At 48.9% G+C, this 25,111-nt stretch overlaps 1 protein-coding gene across 4 annotated transcripts in view; it reads left to right on the top strand.

The window, feature by feature from the left end:
- LOC135912778 (endothelin-converting enzyme 2-like) overlaps window positions 1-25,111 on the top strand; it is a 66,670-nt gene that overhangs the window by 30,994 nt on the left and 10,565 nt on the right. For 3 of the 4 annotated variants that reach the window (XM_065445324.2, XM_065445321.2, XM_065445320.2), the window contains exon 5: window positions 238-513. The exons of the other annotated variant lie outside the window; for it this stretch is intronic. In XM_065445324.2, coding sequence (XP_065301396.2) covers window positions 238-513 — 276 coding nt within the window. The remainder of the gene's footprint in view (window positions 1-237; window positions 514-25,111) is intronic. 4 annotated transcript variants of the gene reach the window in all.

Below are 25,111 nucleotides of genomic sequence, written 5' to 3'. Positions count from 1 at the left end.
TGAAATTTGCAGGCGCAAGCTGAAATCGGTTGGCGCAGGACAGAGGTAATTGGAGATCTTAGTGAGAGGCCTTTGTCCCTCACTGGACATAAAATAAGCTTATTAAGAATGAATCACGAATTTCGCGTTTAGAACTATATGAAATGCATGACGCCATCGATCAAGAATATATCCTGCAGGGGAACCATTTTAATTTAAGGTCATGCAATGTCAAAAAACGGTCTTCTTTCCTGCAAGGTGGTCATGAACATGGCATACGCCTTCTCCGCAACGCTGTCCGGCTGTTCCAAGAAGTCACGCTTCCGGGACTCTCCATTGCTGAGTGCCGAGATCTGCGTTGACGCCATGTTGCAGCTGGCACCGGCTGCCATGGGTCACCTACTTCTCAGGGCCGTCGGGCATATGGACATGGTGAAGCAGGCTGCCGCGCTCACCGAGCAAATCCGCAACGCCTCCGTGCGCTCTTTCCGAAGCCTCGCCTGGATGGACGCCAACACTTCAAAGGCGAATGTGGTGCGTCCTGGCTCTTACGCTACAGCCGGCCAACTGATGGTGTAATTCACTCACTGATTGAGTTAACGCCCCAGAGCGGCAACACTGTGCTTCCAATGGCCCCATTAGAAAGCAGTCCACCGACACTGAACCAGACCTGCGATTTCTTGCTGAGCAGCGTCATGTCGTAACCGCAGAGCTGCAACAGTGGGTCTCATCTAAACGGATGCAGTGCGACAGACGAAATTTAGGGCTAGATAAGTCTGCATGTAATGACTTGAAGTTGTATACCTTTACTGGCAAAGGTAAATGGTACGACAATATTGTTATCCCGTATCTGAATCACCAGCGAATTAGCTAGCAATGGATCCCAAAAAAACCAAAGCGAAAGGTGAACGAAAAGGAACACACCTCACAAACATATTGCACAAAGAAGTGTATACACGCATAACGAATACAGAAGATATGAAATATATTCCCAGATATATGTAATATTTAATCAACATGACGGATAGGTTACAGGCGGTATACATTGACGTCTAACGTTAACAAAAGAAATTCTGTGGCTATATGCGCTTTTATTATAAAGCGGCTGTAAAATTCGTGGTATGCTTATTACACAGGGTTATGTAATTCCAGATTCTGGGGCCAACAATGGAGATCAGACGACGGCTGCACACATTTTTGCCTTGCAACAACTTTAATTTCAGACTCTTCGCCAGCCTTGAATTACGTTATGGCCACTCTGGGTACGATGACGGAAAGAAGATGTTATTCCATGGTACGTTGTAAATTGGAACTTCAGCTTTATAATGACGAGCCTGAATTAACTGCATAATGTTCAAATCTTTCAAGAGAGGAGCAGATGGAGCGCTTGCAGGTGTAACGGTCACAATTCTTATCGCTCTCTTCTGCAAAGTGCTTACAGCTGCATAATGCGATGTGTAAGTTTGACCCCATGATTCTATGCAGTAGGCCATATGGCAGTAAGAAAGGTGAAAATATCTTAGTCGAAGCACTTCCTTACTAAAATATCATCGTGCCTTCATTAATGCCAAACAGCCTATGGTCTACTTTTTGCATAGGCGGTCGATGTGGAACACCCAATAAGTGCCGTTTCTATTTTACTCATCTACACCTTCTCTAGCTACACCATTAGGGCGGAGACTGCAGCTATTTGGGGAAAGTTTGCGATTTGAGGAGAAAACTATAAAGCTCGTTTTGTTTGTATTCACGGCTAATTTATTGCTGGCAAATCACTTCATTGTGTTATTCAGGTACTCGTTCGCGAGAACTTCTGGTAATTCTATTGAGCGGTGTGCTATCAGACGGTCGGTGTCAGCGGGGGAGAGTACAGCCCTTTAATGCGGAAGACACGAAGGTAATCATCGACCAACAAGGAAAAGTGAGGAAGGCCGAGTACGGAACCTTGGGGCACTCCGGCTTTCTATTGTTTCCGCATGAGCGAGGCTAATAGATCCTTCTTTATCTTGTACAGTTACTTGTAGTAGGTGTTCCCGCGATTTTGTTTCATCTTACACAGCCAATGCTCTTTGAGGTTGATTTATTTTAGTATAAAGTCTATTCCTGGATTCTCGGGGGTCATCATAAAGAGGAAAATAGCAAGTAATCCAAAGGCAGCCTCACTTAATAAAAATGGACAGTAATCATGGATTTAACGTGTGGCAATGGAATTGTCGTGGGTTCCAGCACAAAAAAGCAGCACTGCAACAGGTGATCAGGTCATCTGAGGCCAGGCCAAAGGTAATTATGCTGCAGGAAACCTTAGCGGACGAAATTATGCTCACTGGGTACGAAGTTATATGAGGTGTAGCGGCAGCAGCATCGGCGTCGCACGAGGGATGACGTAGACGCTCGCGTCTACACGAGGCACGAGCGGCTGGCACGCTCCGGCACGGGCTAGCGTTCCGAAGGACATTATTAAAAAGAATGCTACGCTAAGCGATCGAGTGTTGGTTCTTCCTCTCCTGCGAGACTCGAATAACAGTGGCACCCGTACCCAAAAACATGCACCCTGAATACAATAAAGCAAGGCGAAAAGCACGTGTACAACATATTAGAACAATGTATGAAAATAATCCCACGTACAACACAATATACACAGACGCAGCCGCGTATTCGAACGTGCACTCGAACGCCAGTGATGCCCAAATGAACATCAGGAGGTACGCAGTGGCAATCATCGACACGAAAGCACGGCAACAATTTACGGCTTCCGTTAGAGCAGGTACTCCCGCGGCTGCCGAAACTTTCGCCGTTGCAATGGCCCTCGCTCACGCGGAAGGCACGCAAAAGAGCGTCACCATAATAACCGATTCACAAGAAGCATGTCGCCTTTTTCTCAAGGGCCACGTGACCAAAACATGTCACTCAATAATACCGACGAAATTCGCCCATCATCACCGGATCCTATGGTGTCCAGGTCATACAGGCCTTGAGGGGAACGAACTGGCCGATTCGCTAGCCCGAGGTATTATTAACCTGGCCGACTCGACTGGGACGGTCCCAGGTAGCCACTGTAATGACCCCAATCCAACGAATGCCCGGGAGATTCTCGCTCATCAGCGTGCAACCAGAAAAAAGTACCCTCCCCCTCATCCACAACTCAGTGGAGAGGAAGCCGCCAGCTGGCGCAAAATTCAGACTGGGGTATTCCCCCACCTTAAATTACAGAATGCCATGTTCCCCACTCGCTACAGGCCCGACTGCCCGTGGTGCGGAGGCATACCAACACTACAACACATTACTTGGGATTGTGAATCACACCCGTTTGATAAAACACACCATACAATGGAGCAATGGGAGGCACAGCTAACCAGCTCAGACCTGGCGGGACAACAGTCCTTCATAACACAGGTCAAGCGGGCGGCCGAGGCCAGCGGGGCCTTGGACTAAAGGGTCCCCGACCACTGCACGTAAATCGTTTATAAATAAAGGTTTCTCTCTCTCTCTCTCCTGCGAGAGCCCGATTTTACCGGTCTACGAGGTCGCTCGTCGCCACAGTTTGGTGACTCCGGACGTGATACTGCCATACGTTCCTGTGGTAGAGACGACCATGGACCAGACCAACGCTACGAGAGCTCAAGGCCAGAACCCGTCCGAGGAATGCGGTGAGCCCTCCTGTTCCGCCATCGCTGTCCGCCTCCCGCTGTACTGGGACCGGCATCCTTCGGCGTGGTTTCTTCAGGCCGAAGCGCAATTTCAAGTCGCTGGTATCCGCTCTCAAGCCTCGAAGTTCCATTACACCGTCGCAGCGCTCTCGCCCGCCGCCATTGACGAGGTAGCAGATTTATTGAACTCCCCATTGTCTGCCACCGCCTATGACCATCTCAAGGCATCACTGCTACAGCGCACAGAAACTTCACAGCGTTCTCGCATCCAGCAGCTTCTGTCCGCTGAAGAACTCGGCGACCGACGCCCTAGTCAACTTTTTCGCCGAATGAGCCAGCTGCTCGAAAACAATGCGAGATCCATCGACGACACGCTGTTGCGCGAACTGTTTTTGCAACGACTCCCGGCTAACGTGCAGATGGTCCTGGCAACAGCCTCTACCATGGACCTTACCGGACTTGCCGCTTTGGCCGAAAAAGTCATGGAAGTAGCCACCCCAACCATCGCAGCCACGTCACCGTCTCCGGATGACAATACAACCGCTCTGCAAACTCTTCCTTGCTCTTCCGCAGCACAATCTCCGCTCGACTCCTTGTGTGAGAACCTGGAACGCATCATCTGTGGAGCGGAACATCGGCGCACATCTCGTCGCCCATGCAGCCGTAGTTCCAGCAGACCAAGACGCACGGGCACCCGCAATGAAACCTCAACTACAACGCCTGGCGTTTGCTACTACCACCGCCATTTTGGAAACGACGCTCGTCACTGTCGGCGTCCCTGCGCTTGGCAGGGAAACAGGCCGGCCGACCTCTAACGGTGACGAGTGGTCCGGCCCAGCATACAAGCCGCCTTTTCTACGTGACGGACAGAGTTACGGGACAACGATTCTTAGTCGACACAGGTGCTGGCGTCAGCATTCTACCCGCCCAGCACTCCGACCGAAAAGCGACACCTGTCTCGTTTTTGCAAGCCGTCAACGGCACCAGGATTCCAGTTTTCTCGTCACGCTCCGTCATGCTAAACCTTGGCCTTCGAAGAGCGTTCCGCTGGATTTTCCTGGTTACAGACGTCCGTCATGCAGTCATTGGAGCAGACTTCTTGCATAACTACGGACTCCTTGTGGACATCCAACGACGCCGTGTCATCGACTCCGTAACCCAGCTATCCGTTCCCGGCGCCCCGTCATCAGGCACATCGCCCATAGCGCCTATTTCTGCCATGTTGGACGAACCTTTCGCCGCGCTCCTACGCGAGTTTCCCACGTTCACGCGCCTGCCGGACTGGACGCAACCGGTGCAACATGAAGTGTGCCATCACATCGTCACCTCCGGCCCACCGGTCTATTTCCGACCCCGGCGTTTGTCCCCGGAGAAACTCAAGATCGCTCGCGCGGAGTTAGAACACATGCTGCAACTTGGCATCATCCGCCCTTCCTCCAGTAACTGGGCATCACCGCTTCACATGGTGCCTAAGAAGACGGGCGACTGGCGCCCATGCGGCGATTACCGGGCCCTAAACAACGTCACAGTTCCTAATCGCTACCATCTACCAAACATTCAGGACTTCAGGGTAGCGTTGCACGGTGCGACGATCTTTTCTAAGATCGATCTCGTTCGCGCCTACCATCAACTACCGGTCGCTGAAGAAGACATTCCCAAGACCGCCATCACCACACCCTTCGGTCTTCTCGAATTTCTCCGCATGCCTTTCGGTTTACGGAACGCGGGCCAATCCTTTCAGCGTTTCATCGATTCCGTCACCCGAGGTTTGCCTTTCGTTTTTGCATACATTGACGACCTTCTCGTCGCAAGCTCTTCGGCAGAAGAACATCTTCACCACTTGCGGTTGTTGTTTTCACGCCTTGCCAGTAAAGGAATTGTCATCAACGCCGCCAAGAGTGAATTCAATCAACCCGAACTCGAGCTCCTGGGCCATATCGTCGACGCTAACGGCATTCGACCACTGCCGTCCAAGATTCGCGTCATCGAAAATCTTCCCCGACCGACCACACTCACCAAGCTTCGCCAATATCTCGCATTCGTCAATTTCTACCGCCGATTCATTCCCGAGTGCGCACGACTTATGGCTCCGCTAGATGCTCTCCTGGTAAACAAACGCAAACAAGTGCTTCAGTGGACTGAAGAGGCCACCGACGCTTTCACAAGAGTCAAGTCGGCCCTCGCTGACGCCACGCTGCTTAGACACCCAAAGCCAGACGCACCCACTGCCATCATGACCGACGCTTCAAACACCGCCGTTGGTGCCGTTCTGCAGCAATTAATCGACAATGGGTGGCATCCACTCGCTTTTTTCTCCAAGAAACTGAAGCCTGCGCAGTCCCGCTACAGCGTTCGGCCTTGAATTACTCGCTGCTTACCTGGCTATCAAGCATTTTCGCCATTTCCTTGAAGCCCGTGTATTCACTGTCTTGACGAACCACAAGCCCCTTGTGCACGCAACGAATCGTTCGGCGTCCTGTTACTCGCCCCGCGAGATTCGACACCTTTCCTACATCTCCGAGTTTACAACAACGTTCCGCCACATCAAGGGCACCGACAACGTTCCAGCCGACGTCCTCAGTCGTGTCAATGTCATTTCCACGTTGACATCGGAACCTTTCATCATCGAGGCCGACTTACTCGCCAGTCAACAGCGTGATGACACTGAACTTCGTACACTCCGGAATTCGTCAACGTCCCTGAAATTGGAAGACGTCGTTGTGACCCCAGATGGTACGTCCGTCGTCTGCGACACTTCTAACGACACACCTAGACCATACATTCCGGCATCCCTTCGCAGACGTCTATTGGAAACCGTGCACAACCTGTCACACCCTGGCATACGCGCCACACAGAAGCTTCTTTCCAGTCGTTTCGTTTGGCCTCGGCTAAACGCGCAAGTTCGCGATTGGGTTCGCTGCTGTTTGTCGTGTCAACGTTCGAAGATCCAGCGTCACCCCATTCCGCCTGCTAAGTCTTTTCTTCCACCGGATGCTCGTTTTGACACCGTACACCTGGATCTCGTCGGCCCTCTTCCACCTTCGAAAGGTTACTGCTACATACTGACATGCATCGACCGTTGCACACGGTGGCCAGAAGCTACACCTATATCTGATATCTCAGCGCCCACTGTTGCAGCAGCTTTCGTGTCTACGTGGATAGCAAGGTTCGGCTGCCCATCCGCAATAATCACAGATCGCGGTTGGCAGTTTGACTCAGCACTTTTCAACGAGCTACTCAAACTACTCGGAACGACACGTTTTCGCAAAACTGCTTACCACCCGCAGTCCAATGGACTAGTTGAACGTTTTCACCAGCATCTCAAGGCCTCCCTTATATCACATGAATCACCGGAGAAGTGGGTCCTGCATTTGCCCCTCGTCTTACTTGGCATCAGAGCCGCACTCAAGAGCGACCTAGGTTGCTCCTGTGCTGAGCTAGTTTACGGCACTTACCTACGCCTTCCGTGCGATTTCTTTGTCGCCACCCCCCGAAACGCCTATGCCATCACCTGCCGACTATGTTGCCGAACTGCAAGTTTTCTTCAGCCAGATGCGCCCCGTGCCTACACGTTCGCAAGAACCAAGTCCCCGTACGTTTCTCCCGCACTCAGCTCTGCTACCCACGTTTTCGTGCGTAACTGTGCCGTGCGGAAGCCTTTGCAAACACACTACTCCTGGCCCTATTGTGTTCTAGAGCGTCGTCCGACGACGTTTGTTGTCAATGTCAACGGTCGATCAGACACAATTGCCCTGGAATGCCTCAAACCCGCCTACATCGAAGCACCCGCGCCATCAGCTCCACCAGTATGCGACGCAACCCTGCTGCATCCTTCGCCGCCGCCAGTGCACGTGACACCCAAGACCAACGCCAAGACACGCCGCATCACGGGGACTTTGCATCGTTCGTCGAACTTTCCTCCTCTCTAGGGGGGGAGCCCTCTGTAGCGGCAGCAGCATCGGCGTCGCACGAGGGATGACGTAGACGCTCGCGTCTACACGAGGCACGAGCGGCTGGCACGCTCCGGCACGGGCTAGCGTTCCGAAGGACATTATTAAAAAGAATGCTACGCTAAGCGATCGAGTGTTGGTTCTTCCTCTCCTGCGAGAGCCCGATTTTACCGGTCTACGAGGTCGCTCGTCGCCACAGTAGAGACAAAAAAATGGGGAGGGGGTTGGCGATCCTCATTGACAAAAAATTGCCATACATTGAGCATGATATTCACCTTACACCTCCCAGGTTTGAATTTATTCTAGCTGAGATAATACTTGAAAGAAACAGAGGTAAGACGCAAAGCATTTTCTGCTTGTATATTTACAGCAGTCCTAACGACATGAGACAGAGGTTTAGAGCACTCTTCAACAAGGTGCTTTCGGTTGCCAAACACTCCCCGCTCATTATTGGAGGGGACATTAATGCTCCCTATCACACATGGGGATACACTTGGAACAAAAAGAAGGGAGAGGAGCTATGGAGTCTTGCCATGGATTTGGGGTTATGCTTGATTACTGATCTGGCGTACCCCACCCGTTGTGGCACGTCCACAAGCAGGGACTCCACGCCATATCTTACTTTTGTAAACAATTCAAGAGGAGCCACTTGAGAAAATTCAAACTTGGATCTAGGAAGCGATTATTACATCATACACATAACCATACGCATACCGAGACAGGAAACTGGAATCTTCAAATTCACTGATTGGGATCAGTTCAGAAAAATTAGGGCGAACAGAAGGAATGTGGGGCCTCTAGATGTCGAGAAGGAGCCCCTTCAGACATGGGTCATCCAGCTCAGGGTGGACGTCAAGGAGGCCACTAAAGAAATCAGGACAGAGCAAAATATTGAAGCTATGGACAGCAGGCTGGCGCATCTGATTGAGGACAAACAGGCTATATTACAGAGATGGAAAAAGCAGATATTTAACAGAAGGCTAAGGAAAAAATAGCGCAAATAAACAGAGAAATTGATGATCATTCGAAGACCCTCGTGAAGCAACAGTGGGATGAGATCTGTAATTCGGCTGATGGTAGACTCAAACATGGAGGTAGCTGGAACCTCCTCAAGCACTTGCTCAACGAGAATGGAACAAGGACAAGCAAGAGAACAGCTATAGCTAAGTTGGTTCATCAGGAAAGCCAAGCTAAAACAGAGGGGGATATCATGGATAATCTCATAGCCAAATATCTCCCACTTAAACAACCAAATGAAGGAGACGAGAGACCCGAGTATACGGGAGGCATATGTGAAGAACTTGACCGGGACTTCACTGAGAGTGAAGTGAGGGCGGCTCTTCACAGTCTTAATGGTAGATCGGCGGCTGGACCTCACGAAATAACTAATAAGATATTAAGAAATCTAGATGATGAATCAATCTTTTATCTAACTGAACACTTCAATGAATGTTGGAGAAAAGTGGTATACTCAGAGGAATGGAGGGTTGCCAATACTATCCTCATGCAAAAGCCAGGCAAACAACTCACTCTAGACAACCTCCGTCTTATTTCCTTAACGTCATGTCTAGGCAAAGCTATGGAACATGTCATCCTAAATCGACTCACGAAATACGTTGAGCAGAGCGAGATCCTCCCATACAACTTTATCGGCTTTCGTCCAGGGCTGTAAACTCAGGATGCTATGCTGCTGATCAAACATCAACTTATACAGGCCAGCCCAGCGCATAGGACAGCTCTTTTGGGATTGGATGTGGAAAAAGCTTTTGATCGTATAAAGCATAAGGCAATACTTGACGTTCTCTCGGAGATGGGTTTAGGTAAGAGACTTTTTAACATGATTAAGGACTTTCTTAGAAATAGAACTGCACAACTCATGCTGGGTGAGCTTAAATCAGAAGCTAAGAATTTGGGAAATAGGGGCACTCCACAAGGGGCTGTGCTCTCACCCATGCTATTCAATTTAGCAATGTCCAAGGTTGCAAAAAATCTGGAGAAAATTTAGGGTATACATTATGTGATATATGCCGACGACATAACCATATGGAGTGCCAAGGGCAATGTAGGACAGACAGAGACCAGATTACAGGAAAGTTTATACGTTGTAGAGAACACACTGAACGACATGGGGTTGAAATGCTCGGCAGCCAAATCAGAACTCTTGGTCATTAAACATCGCAGAAAAGGTCGTAAACCAAGAGGTTACATTCCGGAAGATGAGCCAAGAGTGTGCTTATACACTCATGAAGGATCCGCAATCAGTCTAGTTGAAAAAATCAAGGTTCTTGGGTATCACATAGACGGAAACAATACTAAATATAGAACAATACAACATATCTTGAATAAAACAGATGAAGTCATTAGGTTACTAAGGAGAATTACCAATAGACACAAAGGCTTAGGAGAAGACAGCGGTTTGAGGCTAATACATGCCTTTGCTCTCTGTCACTTCACTTATGTGGCTGGATTACTCAAATGGAAGCAGGCAGAACTTAACAAACTTACTGTGATGCTCAGGAAGCTCGTTAAAATAACCCTAGGGATACCCAGTAACGCTGCAACTGACAAACTCATGAGTCTAGGGGTGCACAACACAATAGGAGAAATCGCGGAGGCCGAACAGCTAGCGCAACACGAAAGATTGACAAAGTCACGAGCTGGCAGGAACATATTACAGGCAATAGGTGCAGAACTGAATACATCAAGGAGCCCAATAGAGGCTGAAGTAGAATTAAGGACTGAAGTTAGGAACAAGATCAGAACCAACCCTCTCCCCAGAAACATGCATCCAGAATATAATGTCGAAAGGATAAAGGCAAGAGCTAAAGCACTCTTGCAGGAAATAGAGCAGCAGAACCAACTGGCAGCTTTAGTTGATGCTGCCTGAGTGAAAGGTAAAGGAGCATATACGGCCATTGTATCAAATTATCAAGGGAAGGTGCAAGACGCTCTCACTATTTTTACTAAGAACCCCATGGTGGCATAACAAGCGGCAATTGCTCTAGGCTGCAGGAGTAATAAGTAGGCTTGCATTTACAGTGATTCGAAATCCGCTGTAAAGTGTTTTGATAAAGGCTACGTAGCTGGAGTTGCAGCTAAACTTTTTGAAAACATTGGGATTATGACAACTGAAATCCCATGGTTTCCTGCGCATATGGGGAAAGTGGACGAGACTTGGGTAAACCTCAATGAGGTTGCTCATGACTTCGCACGATGACTTGCTAACCGTGACAGTCACAACCGAGCCGCTCACCATCAAGCCAGGGAATCTAGATATCATTTAATAACATACAATGACGTTACCAAACATTACTATTTAGGACGCAGACAATTTCCATTGCCACATTCAAAAGTGAACAGGGCTCAGGCAGTCTCACTGCGCTTATTGCAAAGGGGTACATATCCCACACCATACACCATTAATAAAATATATCCAGAGAGGGAGATTAAGATGGACTGCAATGATTGTAATAGAATCATCGTAAGCAGACATATGCTGGCGGGGTGTCCCGCGACTCTCCCCAACCTCGTTGAAGAATGGACACAGTGGGAGAAAAGGATTCAAAGCCCATTGTTTCAGGACCAACTAAGGGCAGTCCAGAGGGCCTATGATGTCGCTGAAAGGGTTGGCCTGACAGTGCCAGCGTGGGAGTGGTCCGCCATGGCTTGAGAAGTCGAGCCTCCGGACCTCGTTACAATAAAAGTTTTCACACACACACATTCGTCATCCATGGGGCATATAGGAGCTGATAGGTAAGCGTTTCGGCTCGAGCTACATTTTTTTATGCTGGCGGGCTGCCACTTTAGAGTACAATTTTAATATTCCACATTTGTGTTGCTATTATGTAAAAAGGAAAACTCCGCTGCGTGGGTAGCATGGTTGGTAGCTAGACAATACAACCGGGAAGAAATCACTATCATCGTTCATGGGCATAAAATCTCCTGTGGAAAAATGTTTAATGACATGATCTATTAGAACTCCGGCATGAGCGTTTGACATTGTCATGTTTGCTAGTCTATGGTCAATTATGGACGCTGTAGTTGCCGTTATATGCGTATGATCAGTCATATGATTTTTAAAACCATACGAAGCAAGTCGATGCTGATATTATGCACTTGAATGGCCATCCACGTCAATGTTAAGTTCCCCACATAATACCGCATTAGGTTTTGTATTTGCAACATATTGAAGCTGTTTATCCAATTCGCCAGGAAAGATTTAAGATATGACTCAGCTTGCCTGCATACTATGCCTATGGTAACATGGGTATCTATGTTAAATGGCATTTCTTACTCTCCTAACATAATTTCTCTTAAGGGCTTGACTTTTCTGATCTTAGTACTGTGGTCAAAATATGCCACGTCGTCACCTCAGCAGTTTGTTATTTGGAGAAGGAAACTGAAATTATTTTGCGGCAGGTTTATAAGTTCGTTTTCTTTTAACCATATGTCTCCGAGAGAGCCATAATGTACATTGTTTAAATCTAGTGAGCTGGGCTACGAAGTGGAGTATTTCATGAGGGGTTACAGTAAGATTAAACAATGAAAATGAGCAAGGAAACTTGTACATAAATTTACCATTATGGAAATGCAAGCTATACATGAGTAGTCGAAAAACTTCCTATCCACTTTATACAATCCAGGATGGAGCAAGTAATTTCTAAATGTACAGGTAATTCTATTTAATACACGTTCACATGGCATATTCGCTAGCCAATTCAAAGTCAACATTTAAGATGTGCACTCAACGCCTGTCTCAAAGTCACGTGGTTGACAATATTAGCTATTAAGTGAGGAAGATCATTCCAATATTTAATAGCCAGTGACAGGGCGGATGCAATAAACACGTTAGTTTTGCTAAAAAGGCGCTGGAAGCTATGTTCGTTATTCAGACATGTCAAAAAACGGAATGGACCAGTTAAGTCTAAGGAAAACAAATGCTCAGTGTGAATTTTTTACAATAAACAAAGTAGCGAAATAGCTTGACGTTTTTCTAAAAGCGGGAGTGTTAGTGCTAACTTGGTGTTTGTTACGATAGAGTGTATGCTATAATCTCTGATGATGAATCGAGTGGCTCGTTTCTGAATAGCTTCAAAGTCATTGACTCGATAGTATGGCAAGGTGACCAAGTGGGCGCAGCATATATAAGTATTCTTATACTCAAGTATTATTATATATTGAAGCATACGATACGAGCAAATATCATAATAGAACCTTATAAGCGTTGCCTAGTAAGCCAATATGAATGACTTTGGCATTTACGACCTTCCTGCTGGAAGAATGCTGGACCGTGCCACCCATACGAATCGCCATTTCTCCTCCTTCTTTCGGGCGAAAGCCATTACAAGTAAGGATTTATATGCTGGGCAGATGTGCTCGTTTCTGTACACTGCGCTCTTCTCCGCTAATACAAGTTCAGTTACCGATAGCTCCTTTCTATTCGTTCCTTGGAGAAAGTCATCTCTAGTGTTTCGGGACGTGAACGGTACTACAATATTGTTTATCCTTATCCATCCTAGGCACTCGGTTAATTACGTCTATTAAAGATATTTTGACGCCTGCGTTAATCTTGCCACTTATTTTTTGGACCACGTAAGTCAGGGACCCATTCTCTTTCTGGGGCGGGGGAGAGATTCCTTTCATTTCAATTTTAGCTGCTCAGCTATATTGCTTCAGCTGTGTTAGTTTATTCATCGAGCCAGGAAGTGACCTTTCTAGCTGCTCTTTTTTTCCTTTTTTAAAGGCAGCATGCTCTTGTTTAGGCGCTGTCATTTTTTGTTTCTTCAAAGCCTTCGCTCATACACGCTACGTTTTGCTTCAGATCAGCAGTTCCTTGTCGCAGATTCGCGTATCATTCAGATATTATAGCATCTTCTTTATCAAGGTTGGAGGTTTATGAGCAGTCATCGCCAACAGTGCGCGATTAAGCGAACGCACCTTTAATTTGCAAAAGATGCAATTAGGGCCCACGCTGAAGTTCATTCTGACTGGATCGCTCACTGTTGTGCCCCACGACATGTAAGTGTAGCGAGTAGTGGGAAAAGAATAACAATAGTTCGCAAAATTGCGGCAGTTAGAATCATCCGAAAGAGATACGCCCGCAGGAACTTTTCTTCTTACTTGTCCCACTCTACCACCACTAAACTTATCGCGATCTCCACTGCCTTAAGGTTAAATGCGCAAATAAGCGAGTGAATTGAGACCCCAAACTAGACTAATTTAGTTTAGCGTACGGAAATTCTTTAAAGATTATTGGCCCCTATTCACAAAAAGTTCTTACGCTAAAAACTGTTGGTAAGAGCTGACGTCAGCTAATAATGATGTCGGACATGTGACCGACCGCGACTGGCCAATGGCGATAGGTAGTACAGCCAAAAAACTTTATGAATTCGACCTATCTATACCATTACCCACGGGACTAAATGGTTTACATATGACGCAAACAAAAAGGGGCCCCGAAAAGAAGCTCGTTGCACTTGTCACGACCCATCAAAAAGAGCATCACACCAACCATGCACAATTACAGTTGTTTTAGCACCCCAAGATTCGTAATTTATTGGATGGTATATGCAATAATATTCAAAACGTTGTGCCGTGCCAAGTATGCGAATCATCAACGAGGCGGAACATTGAGTGAGTTGTGCCGGAATTCAAATCATGCAATCACGCTCTCCTCGATGCAAAACTTATGCTGTAAAAGACCCGGCTGCTAAGTCGCCTTTTGCGGGCAGTCCTTGGCGCGTACAAGATTAGGTAAGGACTCTAGTTATATATTCGGAGGCCCGCCAGGTTATGTAGCACCGTCGCAAAACGTGGGAAACAGGAAGTACGATTGCGTGCTTAAACTCGATGGAAAAAAGTGAAAGCATATGTTCAAACCGATAACGCACATATTCGCTAATTCCACTCCATGGAGTAGCTTCTTCGCAAATTGTTCATTTTTACAATTTCCATGGAATGGCATAAATCTAAAATCATGATTTTTTATACCTTACATTCAGTCAAACGGAAATTTCGCGCTTGCAGTGTGCGTCAGCAGGTACGTAAAAATAAATCCGCAACACATGCACACACACACACCACAGCTCATTACATGGCGTTCTACTTAGCACTGATATAGTTCTTTTTAACTTCTGCTAGGCAATGACCCGAAAAGTTCAGTGACATTGTGAAAATACCTAGAATGCTTTTTTTTTCTACCACCAAAGTAAGCAAGAATGACGCAAATTCACTGCACGAGTACAAACAGGCTTGCTACCGCGACCACCGTGCAATGGTCTTCTAAGTAAGTCCCACGGAACCTGCCTGTAACCACGTGAGTTTGCTCCCTCGTTTTAGTTTTTCGGCAGATTCTTACAGGAAGTACACGCGGGAACAACTGCTGCGCACGACCTGATAACCTCAGAAACATGGCAGCTGTCGTATTCGTTTGCGCTTCACTTTTCAATTCAGGCAGCAGCACAGCGTAAACACAATCCTGGAGGAATTCATCCAAAGATTATAGGGTTCTCAGGCCGAGAAATCTATCCCGTACGCCCTATCTGCGTTGTGCCAACAAGACAGTATTTCTTCGGTCGTTGCGCAGAGTCGACAATAATCTGCCCTACTTATCTATTGTACAGTATCAAATCGCCAAGCTGTGCACAGGCAGACGCTGGGCGCCGATAAAGACGTTGGTCGGGTATCTAGGAAAGACGAAGAGAACAGCAAATATGTGCGAAAACCTCCGACAAGTTCTCAGCCTGGCATGTGAGCATCGACACTTAGGTTTGTTTCGAGGTGGAGGGCCGCGCCGCAAGATGTTGCCACCTGTTTCGCCATCAGACTTTCATGTTTTCCTCAATATTGAAAGCTCTAGATCCACTTTTTAATGAAACCGCTCCAAAAAACGCGTTCTCATTTACAACGCTTCAGAGTAACACTTATAACTTGGGAATAGTCCGTACGGTTCACGACTGCAAAGAGTACAGCGATCCTTAGAGCTAAGTACGTCTGCGGTCAATAAACTCGAGAGCTATCGTGGTTTTAACATGAGGCGAGGAGAGCCATCGTGCTACTGTCCCTGATTTACTCCTTGTACTTTTAGTCGCTGTAGATTTTTCTCCTCGCCTAAAAATTTCCCCACGTCAGCTTATGCAAGTGCAATCGTTTCATTTGTGTTGTTTTTTCTTGATTTTTCAAGTTGACGTCTGAATGTAAAAATTATTAGACACACAGACCAGTGCCGCTACGTTATTCATAGGGCATGCTGGTACATAAACTTGCTTATCTTGTGCCAGGCAGGGCAGAGACACCATGGGAGTAATTGGTGACCACAGCACTCGTGCTTAAATTCCGCGAGTGCAATATAATACTTTCTTTCTCTATAGCCTCTGTCTGATGCCTTTTACTGCCACTTCCCTCGTTAAGGAATCATAATGTTCAGAATGCCAAGAACGCTTAAATGTTCCTCACGAAAATAACGCTACAAACCAGAAAAATAAAGCCGAATTTAGTTATCCCTGCATGGATGAATGCGAAAGAATTGCAACCACCACACGATGCACAGACAATCTTCCACCACGCAAGGTCGTGGGTTCGACTCCCACCAATGGTCGTCGGTTAGGTGACTTCTTGCACAACTAGTGGTCACGCCTACGCCAAAAACTAACCCACGTCATGATTTCCCGCCTCATGAGCCATTCTCGCACGTGTACTTGTTTATATTTCATCGGCTGACCGCGTTTCACCGTCTAACAGATGTTATCGCTCTGCGCAGGACGCGGCAGCATGTATCGGAAGTTTCTGAAATGATAGCAATGGTTCTGTGTGCTGTCTGTTGTCACCGAACCTTGTGCAATCTGGCTTAATTGCATGTATGTGTGATGCGAATTGTGTAGTACTTTTTGGAAGACTGGCACCAGCAATTACTCTGGAGCCTTCGATGGCCCATGTATAAAATCCAACGTGCTTGCCCAGCAGATCAAATTTCGACGATCGCCGAACGTGTTCTTGTTTTTTGTAGGCACAGGTTCGCCGAATAAAAAGTTAGGTTATTCACTGTTTCGCGGCCTTCTTCACCATCATAACTACATGACATCAGGTGAAGGTGCTGGGTACGTTCATGCACCGAACGTTCCCGCACAGCCGTGATCCACTTCCAAACCCGGAAGAAAGCACCAACGTCACCCCGCACCATCGAGCAAGCAGTAGACTACAATACCTGCTCCCGGAGCATGGACTTCTACCAGAGCAGAGCAGAAGGATCAACATCAAGTCAGCAGCAGTGATGACAACAGCATCTCCATCAACGGTAGTGCTTAAGCAACCTAGGGAGCCATTTACTTTCCGCGGAGCTTGATCGGAAGACCCGATCGAGACATTCGAGAGGGCACCAGCCTACAACAAGTGGTACCATGAACACAAGTTGCGTCACGTCTATTTCTCGTTGGAGGAATCCGCCAGGATATGGCTAAAAAATCAAGAGTCACCGTTATCGATATGACACCTGTTCTGCAGCGAGTTCCAAAAGGCCATCGCTAGCGTCGTAAAAATATGATGGGCCGAACATCTACTACAAGCCAGATAGCAGCTCCCTAACGAGAACGTCGCGGTATTCACGAAAGAGATGACTCGCTTATCCACAAATGTCTGAGGAGAAGAGAGTACGTCGTCTTTTCATGCGCAGTGTAAAAGAACGACTCTTCGCCGGACTGATGCTTAACCCACCAACCACCGAAGCAGAATTTCTGTCAAAAGCAACGACGATTGAGAAGTCGTTAGAACTGCGCACCAGGCAATTCAATCGCCACTCAATTCCAGACTGTACAGAAATTGAAGCCCTCAGCTCCGACGACTGGCGAGAGACAATCAGTCAAGTTCTGCGCAATGAACTACGTAAAATGATGCCAGCGTCGCAGTCCCAATTCGTTGACTAACGTAGTTCGAGATGAAATTCAGCGGTCATTGTGAGTACCTGAAGCATGGCCGCAATCACCACAGCCTCAGCCTAAAGCGATTACATACGCCACCACCACCCGCCATCCCGTTCCCCCTCCGCGCCCACGCTAGAGCCCGGTGAACCCACAGTTCCGTCGTCTACCGCTGCCGCCGCCAGCACGCGAACCCATCGCCCCGTGCAGCATTCCAAGAAAGGCTGACATTTGGCACGCCGCCAACCACCGTTCGCTCGGCGATCACTGCGGAGAAGTGGGCCATGTCTACCGCCGGTGCCCATACCGCGAAATGAGACTACGAGGGTTCGCCGTCAACGTGCTGCGCCCACAGCTTGGCGAGCGGCCACGTGTCATCGCCGACAACATTACCGTCACTCAGTGGAACCCTCGACGACAGTCCCGTTCGCTGTCACCAGGCCGCTACCTGTCGCCGCAGAGCCGACCATATGCTAGCCCAGCCCAGGGCCGGTCCTTCAGCCCATATCCGGGAAACTTGAAGTAATGGACGCAGGAACAAGAATGAACGTACGTTTATTGAGATAGTCGTTTAAGTAGCCAAACTCTGGCGTGACGTCATGTCACTCAGGCATTGACGCATGCGCTCTTGGCGTGCGTGAATTGCTGACATCACGTCAATTCCTTCCCTTAGGAGGAGCTCTAGAAACGGTCTGGCGCCTTGCGACGCCGGTATGATCGGCGAATCGGAACTGCCAGGGGTCCAGCATTGGCAGTACCCGTGTCGTGCTCTTCCAGAACTCCAGTGTTGGCAGGTCCTGTTTCGTGCTCTTTGTTAGCCGAGGAATTGGGGCTGGTACCCGAAAAGCCCGCCAGAGGGTCTGCATCTTCGTTTGGCGGGGCTAACCCTCCGTTTCTTTCAGCGCCTTCCTCGTCCAACGATGTTGCTTGTTGAGCCTCCGCGTGGTGTCGTAGCTGATCTTCATGGCGCTCACATAGTTCCCCATCCTCCGGCTTGACCGTGCTCAGGCGGGCGAGCCTGGTATTCTGTATCAATCCGGGTCTCCAGCTGGCACCTGCCATATAGTCCTTGCACCAGACCGGTTGTCCGGGCGAGAGTCTGCGCGGAAGTGCTCCTGCAGCAGAAAAAGGTCGTGACACCACATTATCCAACACAGTACGTGGTTCGAAACCAAGAAGCAAGAAGCCAAGTGTCTTTCCGTTTTGAAGTGGGGTGCGCCGATAACGCAGTAACCATCGGGCCAGGCGCCTTTCAAGGATACCGTGCACGTTTTTGCGCAGACCTTCTTTAACAGTGCGTACTGCCCCTTCTGCCAGCCCGTTGGATTGCGGATGATATGGAGGAGATTGCAGGTCTACTATGGCATTATCTTCCATGAACTGGCGGAAATGTCTCCTTATAAACTGGGCCCCGTTGTCGGAGACAACTGTTCGTGGCAACTCAAATCTGCTGAATATGCCCCGCAACGCTTCAACAGTGTTATCTGCGCTGGTTACTTTAAGCGGAACAACCTCGATCCATTTGGTATGTGAATCCAGTACGATCATCAACATTCGTCCTTCGACTGGTCCTGCGCAATCAACGTGGATTCTAGACCATCGCTCAAATGTGCCCGGCCACGGAACCGGCTCTTGCGCGCGTGGCATGCTGCAATTTTGCTGGCACAGTGCACATGCGTGTACGATATTCTGGATAGCCTTGTCAAGTCTGGGATATCAGAAAAGTGCTCATGCCAGATTTTTCACCACCGACATGCCTTGATGGGTATCGTGCAAAAGCTGCAGCCTTGATTCCCGAGCTGCGGCGGGTATCACGGCCCGATGGCCCCAATAAACAATACCATGGCTGCATGTCAGCTTATCTTTCTTTTGGAACATAGCTCATAACGCTTCTTGTGTTACCGGCAATTTCCTTGGTCAGCCTTCCCGAACATAACGCATAACTGCCATGAGCGTGCCATCACGTGCAGTCATTTCGGCCAAATTGTGCGATGACACCACCCCTGTGTTCAGATGGTCTGTTAGCAGCGCGTACACCCGTTCATCTTTCAACATTGACTTCACTGTCTTGTCATCATGTGGCGCTTGCACGGGAAGGCGGCTCAATGCGTCGGCCACAATTATGTCCTTTCCCGGTTTTTACTCAATGGAATACTTGTAACCACCGAGTAAAAGTGCCCAACGCTGTATCCTTGCTGCTGCCAAGGGTGGTATTGGTTTATCGGGACTAAAAAGACGCATTAGCGGCTTATGATCTGTGACCAATGTAAATTGGTTTCCCAACAAGTATTCGCGAAACATCGTCACGCTGAACACCACCGCTAAGCTTCGCGCTCAATCTGAGCATAATTTTGCTCGGCTGAAGAGAGGGTGCGAGATCGAAACCCGATTGGTTGGTTTACGCCGTCCACTCTGTGGTACAAAACGGCCCCGATACCGCATGAGGATGCGTCTGTTTCCAATATGAGTGGTTTTGTTGGGTCATAGTGGGTCAGAATCTGCACCTCTTTTATCAACTGCTTCACTGCCTTGTATGCACTGCCTTCACTGCCTTCTTGCTTAGCTTCCCATTGCCAAGGCCTCTTCTTTTTTAATAGCTAGTATAACGGTGCAAGCACTGTAGCCAAGTTCGCCAAGAATGCGTTGTAATACGTAACGAAACCTAGTAGCGCCCGAAGTTCCGTTACACACGTAGGTTGAGGAATTCGTAAAAGCGCGTCGAAGTTTTCCGTCTTTGGTCTCAGGCCTTATGCGCTAATACGGTGACCAAGGAATTCCACTTCCGACTGACGGAATCTGCATTTGAGCGGGTGAAGTTTAACACTGGCTTCCTTGAACCGCTGGAACACCTTGCGCAATGTGTCACAATTTTCTCTTTTCTCGGCGACCACCACAACATCTAAGTACACTTGCACACCCGGTAGACCTTGCAACAGTGCTTCCATTCGCTTCTGAAAAACTGCCGGTGCTCACGCCACCCCTAACGGTAGCCGGTTGAAGCTATACAACCCTTTTGGTGTGTTTACCACCAGCAGCTTCTTTGTCGCGTCATCTGTTGGTAGCTGGTTGTACGCATCCTTCAAATCTATTGTACTAAATACTTCCCCTCCGCTGAGCTTCGCAAATATGTCCCTTATCTTTGGCAGCGGATATTGTTCCGTGTGGCATGCTGTGTTGACTGTCGTTCTAAAATCGACACACAAGCGGATGGAGCCGTCCTTCTTGACAACGGGAACGAGTGGCGCCGCCCACTCGGCGCTGGCGACCTGCGTCAGTATGCCCGTGTCAGCCAACCTTTCGATTTCTGCATTTACAGGCTCTTATAGCGCGTACCGTATAGAACGGGCCTTACAGAATCGCGGTATGGCTCCTTCGCGTAACTGTAGATGAACCGGAGGCCCCTTGATTAATCCGAGCCCTGGCGAAAACAGATCGGCATATTCCGCCCTTAGCGTAGCAGCAATGGCAATTTGGTCAGCAGCTGGCGGCTTACCGTCGTTGACGTCCACGTTGAGCACTGGGCCTCCAGTCAGCTGGAATGCTTGAATTATGTCTCACCCACACAGGTTTGGGTCTGAACAGCCGAGCACCACTAGCGTCGCGTTGGCGGTGTTCCCATCGTAGGTGACAGGAACTGTCAGCTGTCCCTTCACTGGTAGTCTCCCTAGGAAGTAACTCAGTTGAAACGACGACTTGTCGAGCCTGGGCCAACGGTGGCGATGCTGGGAATAAGTTGGCCATGTCACTATTGACACTGGTGACCTTGTGTCCACTTGCATCTTCACAGGCACCCCTTTCCACTGTAACGTTCGCCATATCGGCCGAACCAGTCCTGTCTACGACTCACGGAGGTGTAACAGGAACTGTCCGTAGTCCTCGCTGTCCGAGGAAGGTTCCTCACAGTGAGCTACGTTTTCGTGGCGTGGCTTGGAATTGCACATCGAATCAGGTGTTTCCTCTTCCGACAAGAGAAACACTCAACGCGGCGGAACCTGCATTTCGCGGTCTTGTGGGCGTCGCTTCCGCAGCAAGGGCAGCCGGTCTGTACTTAATTGTTCGATTTTGCCGTCCTGTCTGGCTGCGGTCTTCTGAAGAACTTCTGCCGCTCTTGCTTCGTTCGCACTGCATGGACGCCCTCTCCGATTGGTCCATCTCCCATCTGTTGTACGTTGCGTGCCGCCATCTCAGCGGCTAGCAACTCGACTCGACTGTCTCGACAGTCCCGTTCACTGTCACCAGGCCGCCACCTGTGGCCGCAGAGCCGACCATATGCTAGCCCAGCCCAGGGCCGGTCCTTCAGCCCATATCCGGGAAACTAAAAGCAGCAACCGATGGAGGTGCGGTTGCTGTTCGTCGAACTGACGAAAATCCTTCACCGCCGACGAAGACACCGAAAAGACTACCTCGACGACATATCAACGAGACGCCACGATCTAATTGCAATGCAAGACAAAGAACCGTTGAATTCGACGTGCTACTCGACGACAACGTAGTCACCGCCTTAGTGGACACAGGAGCAAACTACTCCGTGATGAGTAGACCCATCGCCGCCGAGTTGAAGAAAGTTAAGACTGCATGGGAAGGCCCTCGAATCCCTACAGCTGGAAGGCACCTAATAACGTCAACTCGAATTACCATGGCAAGAACCACCGTACATGACCGGACTTAACCAGCCACCTTCGTTATCCTTCAACAGTGTTCACGGGACGCCATTCTCGGCATGGACTTCCTGAACCAACATGGCGCAATCAATACCTCAACTCGAAGTCGATAACGCTGTCTCAGGATCAAGCGATACCACCGGAGAGCTGCCGTAGACACCACGCCTTGAGTGTGCTCGAAGACCAAGTGAACATCCCGCCTTCATCTGGCATCGTTATTTCCGTCGGCACCGAAACACCTGCAGACGTAGAAAGTGTCATCGAGAGCGATCAACGCCTACTAGTTGATCGCGACATCTCCGCCGCAAGAGGTATCGCTCGACTTCACTGAGGAAAAATGAAAGTGATGTTGACCAACTTCATCCAGAGTTCAAGCATGTCAACAAGGCCACGGCGATCGCATACCTCGAGGAAATTGTAGAAACCGGCAATGCGTTTGTTCTCTCCGATTGTATAGCATCTACCTCGACGGCCATAGTTCCGGAACCAGACTTCGACATAAATCCAAGTCTCCCCATGATTAAGCAGCAAGAGCTCATAAGTCTTCTCCGACGATACAAAGACTGCTCCTCGACGTCATCGAGGATTCGACAAACAGAAGTTGCAAATCATCGCGTAATAACCGAAGAGTGCGCTCGACCATTCCGCCAGAGCGCCTACCGAGTTTCGACGCGAGAACGTGAAGCTCTAAGGCAACAAGTTGACGAAATGGTGCGAGATGACATCATCCAGCACTCGCTGAGTCCATGGGCATCTCTTGTAGTCTTGCTGAGAAAAAAAAGCATGGCACCCTACGTTTCTGCATCGATTATCGTCGACTGGACAACATCCAGAAGAAAGACGTATACCCTTTCCCGCGGATAGACGACGCATTACTTCTCGTCGATGGATCTCAAGACGGGCTAGTGGCAAATAGAAGTCGACCAGAGGTATCGCGAAAAGACCTCCTTCATCACGCCGGACGGCCTCGGAGTTCAACGTCATGCCATTCGGACAGTGCTCAGTGCCTGCAACGTTCCAGCGCGTGATGGACTTGGTGTTAGCAGGATTGAAGTGGCAGGTCTGCCTTGTTTACTTAGATGACGTCGTCGTCTTCGCGGGAGATTTCGATGATCACCTTAGGCGACTTGCGACAGTACTTGAGGCCATCAAGTCATCAGGGCACGCTCTAATATTGGAAAACTGCAGCTTCACTAACGACGAGGTTCTGTTCCTGGGCCACGTCATCAGCAAATCTGGAGTCTACCTTGACCCGCAGAAGACAGGAGCAATCGCAGAGTTCCAGCAGGCCATCGACAAGAAGGTAGTGCGTAGAATCATTGGCATGTTTGCCTACTACAGGCGCTTGTTAAAAACTTTCCACGCATCGCCGAGCCGGTGACACATCTGACTAAATGTGATGTAGAGTTCAAGTGGAAAACGTTGCAGGCCGATGCATTCCAAGCACTTAAACGACGCATGCAGTCGCCACCGGTACTTGCACACGTCGACGAAGTACGCCGATACAGAAATCTACTCGGACGCCAGTAGCCTAACCTCTGCGCCGTCCCAGTCCAGAAAAAAGACAGATTTTAACGGGTTATAGCTTACGCTAATCATCATCATCATCAGCCTGGTTACGCCCACTGCAGGGCAAAGGCCTCACCCATACTTCTCCAACAACCCCGGTCATTTACTAATTGTGGCCATGCCGCCCCTGCAAACTTCTTAATCTCATCCGCCCACCTAACTTTCTGCCGACCCCTGCTATGCTTCCCTTCCCTTGGGATCCAGTCCGTAACCCTTAATGACCATCGGTTATCTTCCCTCCTTATTACATGTCCTGCCCATGCCCATTTCTTTTTCTTGATTTCAACTAAGATGTCATTAACTCGCGTTTGTTCCCTCACCCAATCTGCTCTTTTCTTATCCCTTAACGTTACACCTATCATTCTTCTTTCCATTGCTCGTTGCGTCGTCCTAATCGACGCTAATCGGTTACTGTCAAAAGCGGAAGGCAATTATTCTACGACCGAAAAGGCATGCCTCGCAGAGGCAAACAGCAAGATTCCGCCCTTATCTATATCGCAGGCCATTGAAAGTCGTCAGCAAGCATCAGGCGTTGTGTTGGCTAGCGAGTTTGAAGGGCCCTTCAGGAGGCCCTGCGCGGTGGAGCTTCAGGCTGCAAGAATGTGGCATCACTGTAGCCTACAAGTCTGGACGAAGACACCCTGATGTCGATTGCCTGTCTCGCACTCCCGTGGACCCGCCGCTACAAGATGAGAAAAATTAGGATGCCTATTAGGTACACTAAGTGGAGACAACTTTGCCGAGCAGTTGGGAGTAGACCCGGAGCTAAGAATGCTTGCAAATTACTTGCAAGGCAAGACCGACTTCGTCCCGAAGGTATTTAGGAGCGGATTCTCTTTGCTTTTCATACGAAACGACGACTTGGTTAAAAACTTTTTGCAGGCACGCACAAACTTCCTTCTCGTTGTGCCCGCAGCATCCCAGTCAAAAGCCTTGCACCCCCACGATAAAACAGCCAGGCACCTCCGGTTTTTCTGTACGCTCGCAAGGGTACAAGAGAAGTACTATTGGCCCCACCTGACCGCCGACGTAGCCCGTTATGTGAAGACATGTCGAAACTAACAGCTAAGCAAGACCTCACCGTCAAGGCCTGCTGGATTACTACAGCCGATCCAGTCTCCTTGCCGACCCTTTCAGCAGATCGGGGTGGATTTGGTAGGACCCTTTCCGACGTCAACATCTGGAAACAAGTGGATCGCTGTGGCTAACGACTACCTTACCCACTACGTCAAAATGAAAGCCCTGCCCAAAGCTAGTGCAGTGGAAGTAGTCAAATGTTCCGTCGAGAACACCCTGCTGCGACATGGTGCGCGAGACGTCCCCATTACTGATAGATGAGCGACTTCTGCAGCTGAGCTTACTCGAGTCATCCCGGAGCATAGCCAGACAAGTCACCG

This window comes from Dermacentor albipictus, chromosome 2, assembly GCF_038994185.2.
Source record: "Dermacentor albipictus isolate Rhodes 1998 colony chromosome 2, USDA_Dalb.pri_finalv2, whole genome shotgun sequence".
Lineage (NCBI taxonomy): Eukaryota > Metazoa > Arthropoda > Arachnida > Ixodida > Ixodidae > Dermacentor > Dermacentor albipictus.
Note: the sequence above shows the minus strand (reverse complement) of the source record. Positions and strands in the feature narration are given on the sequence as shown.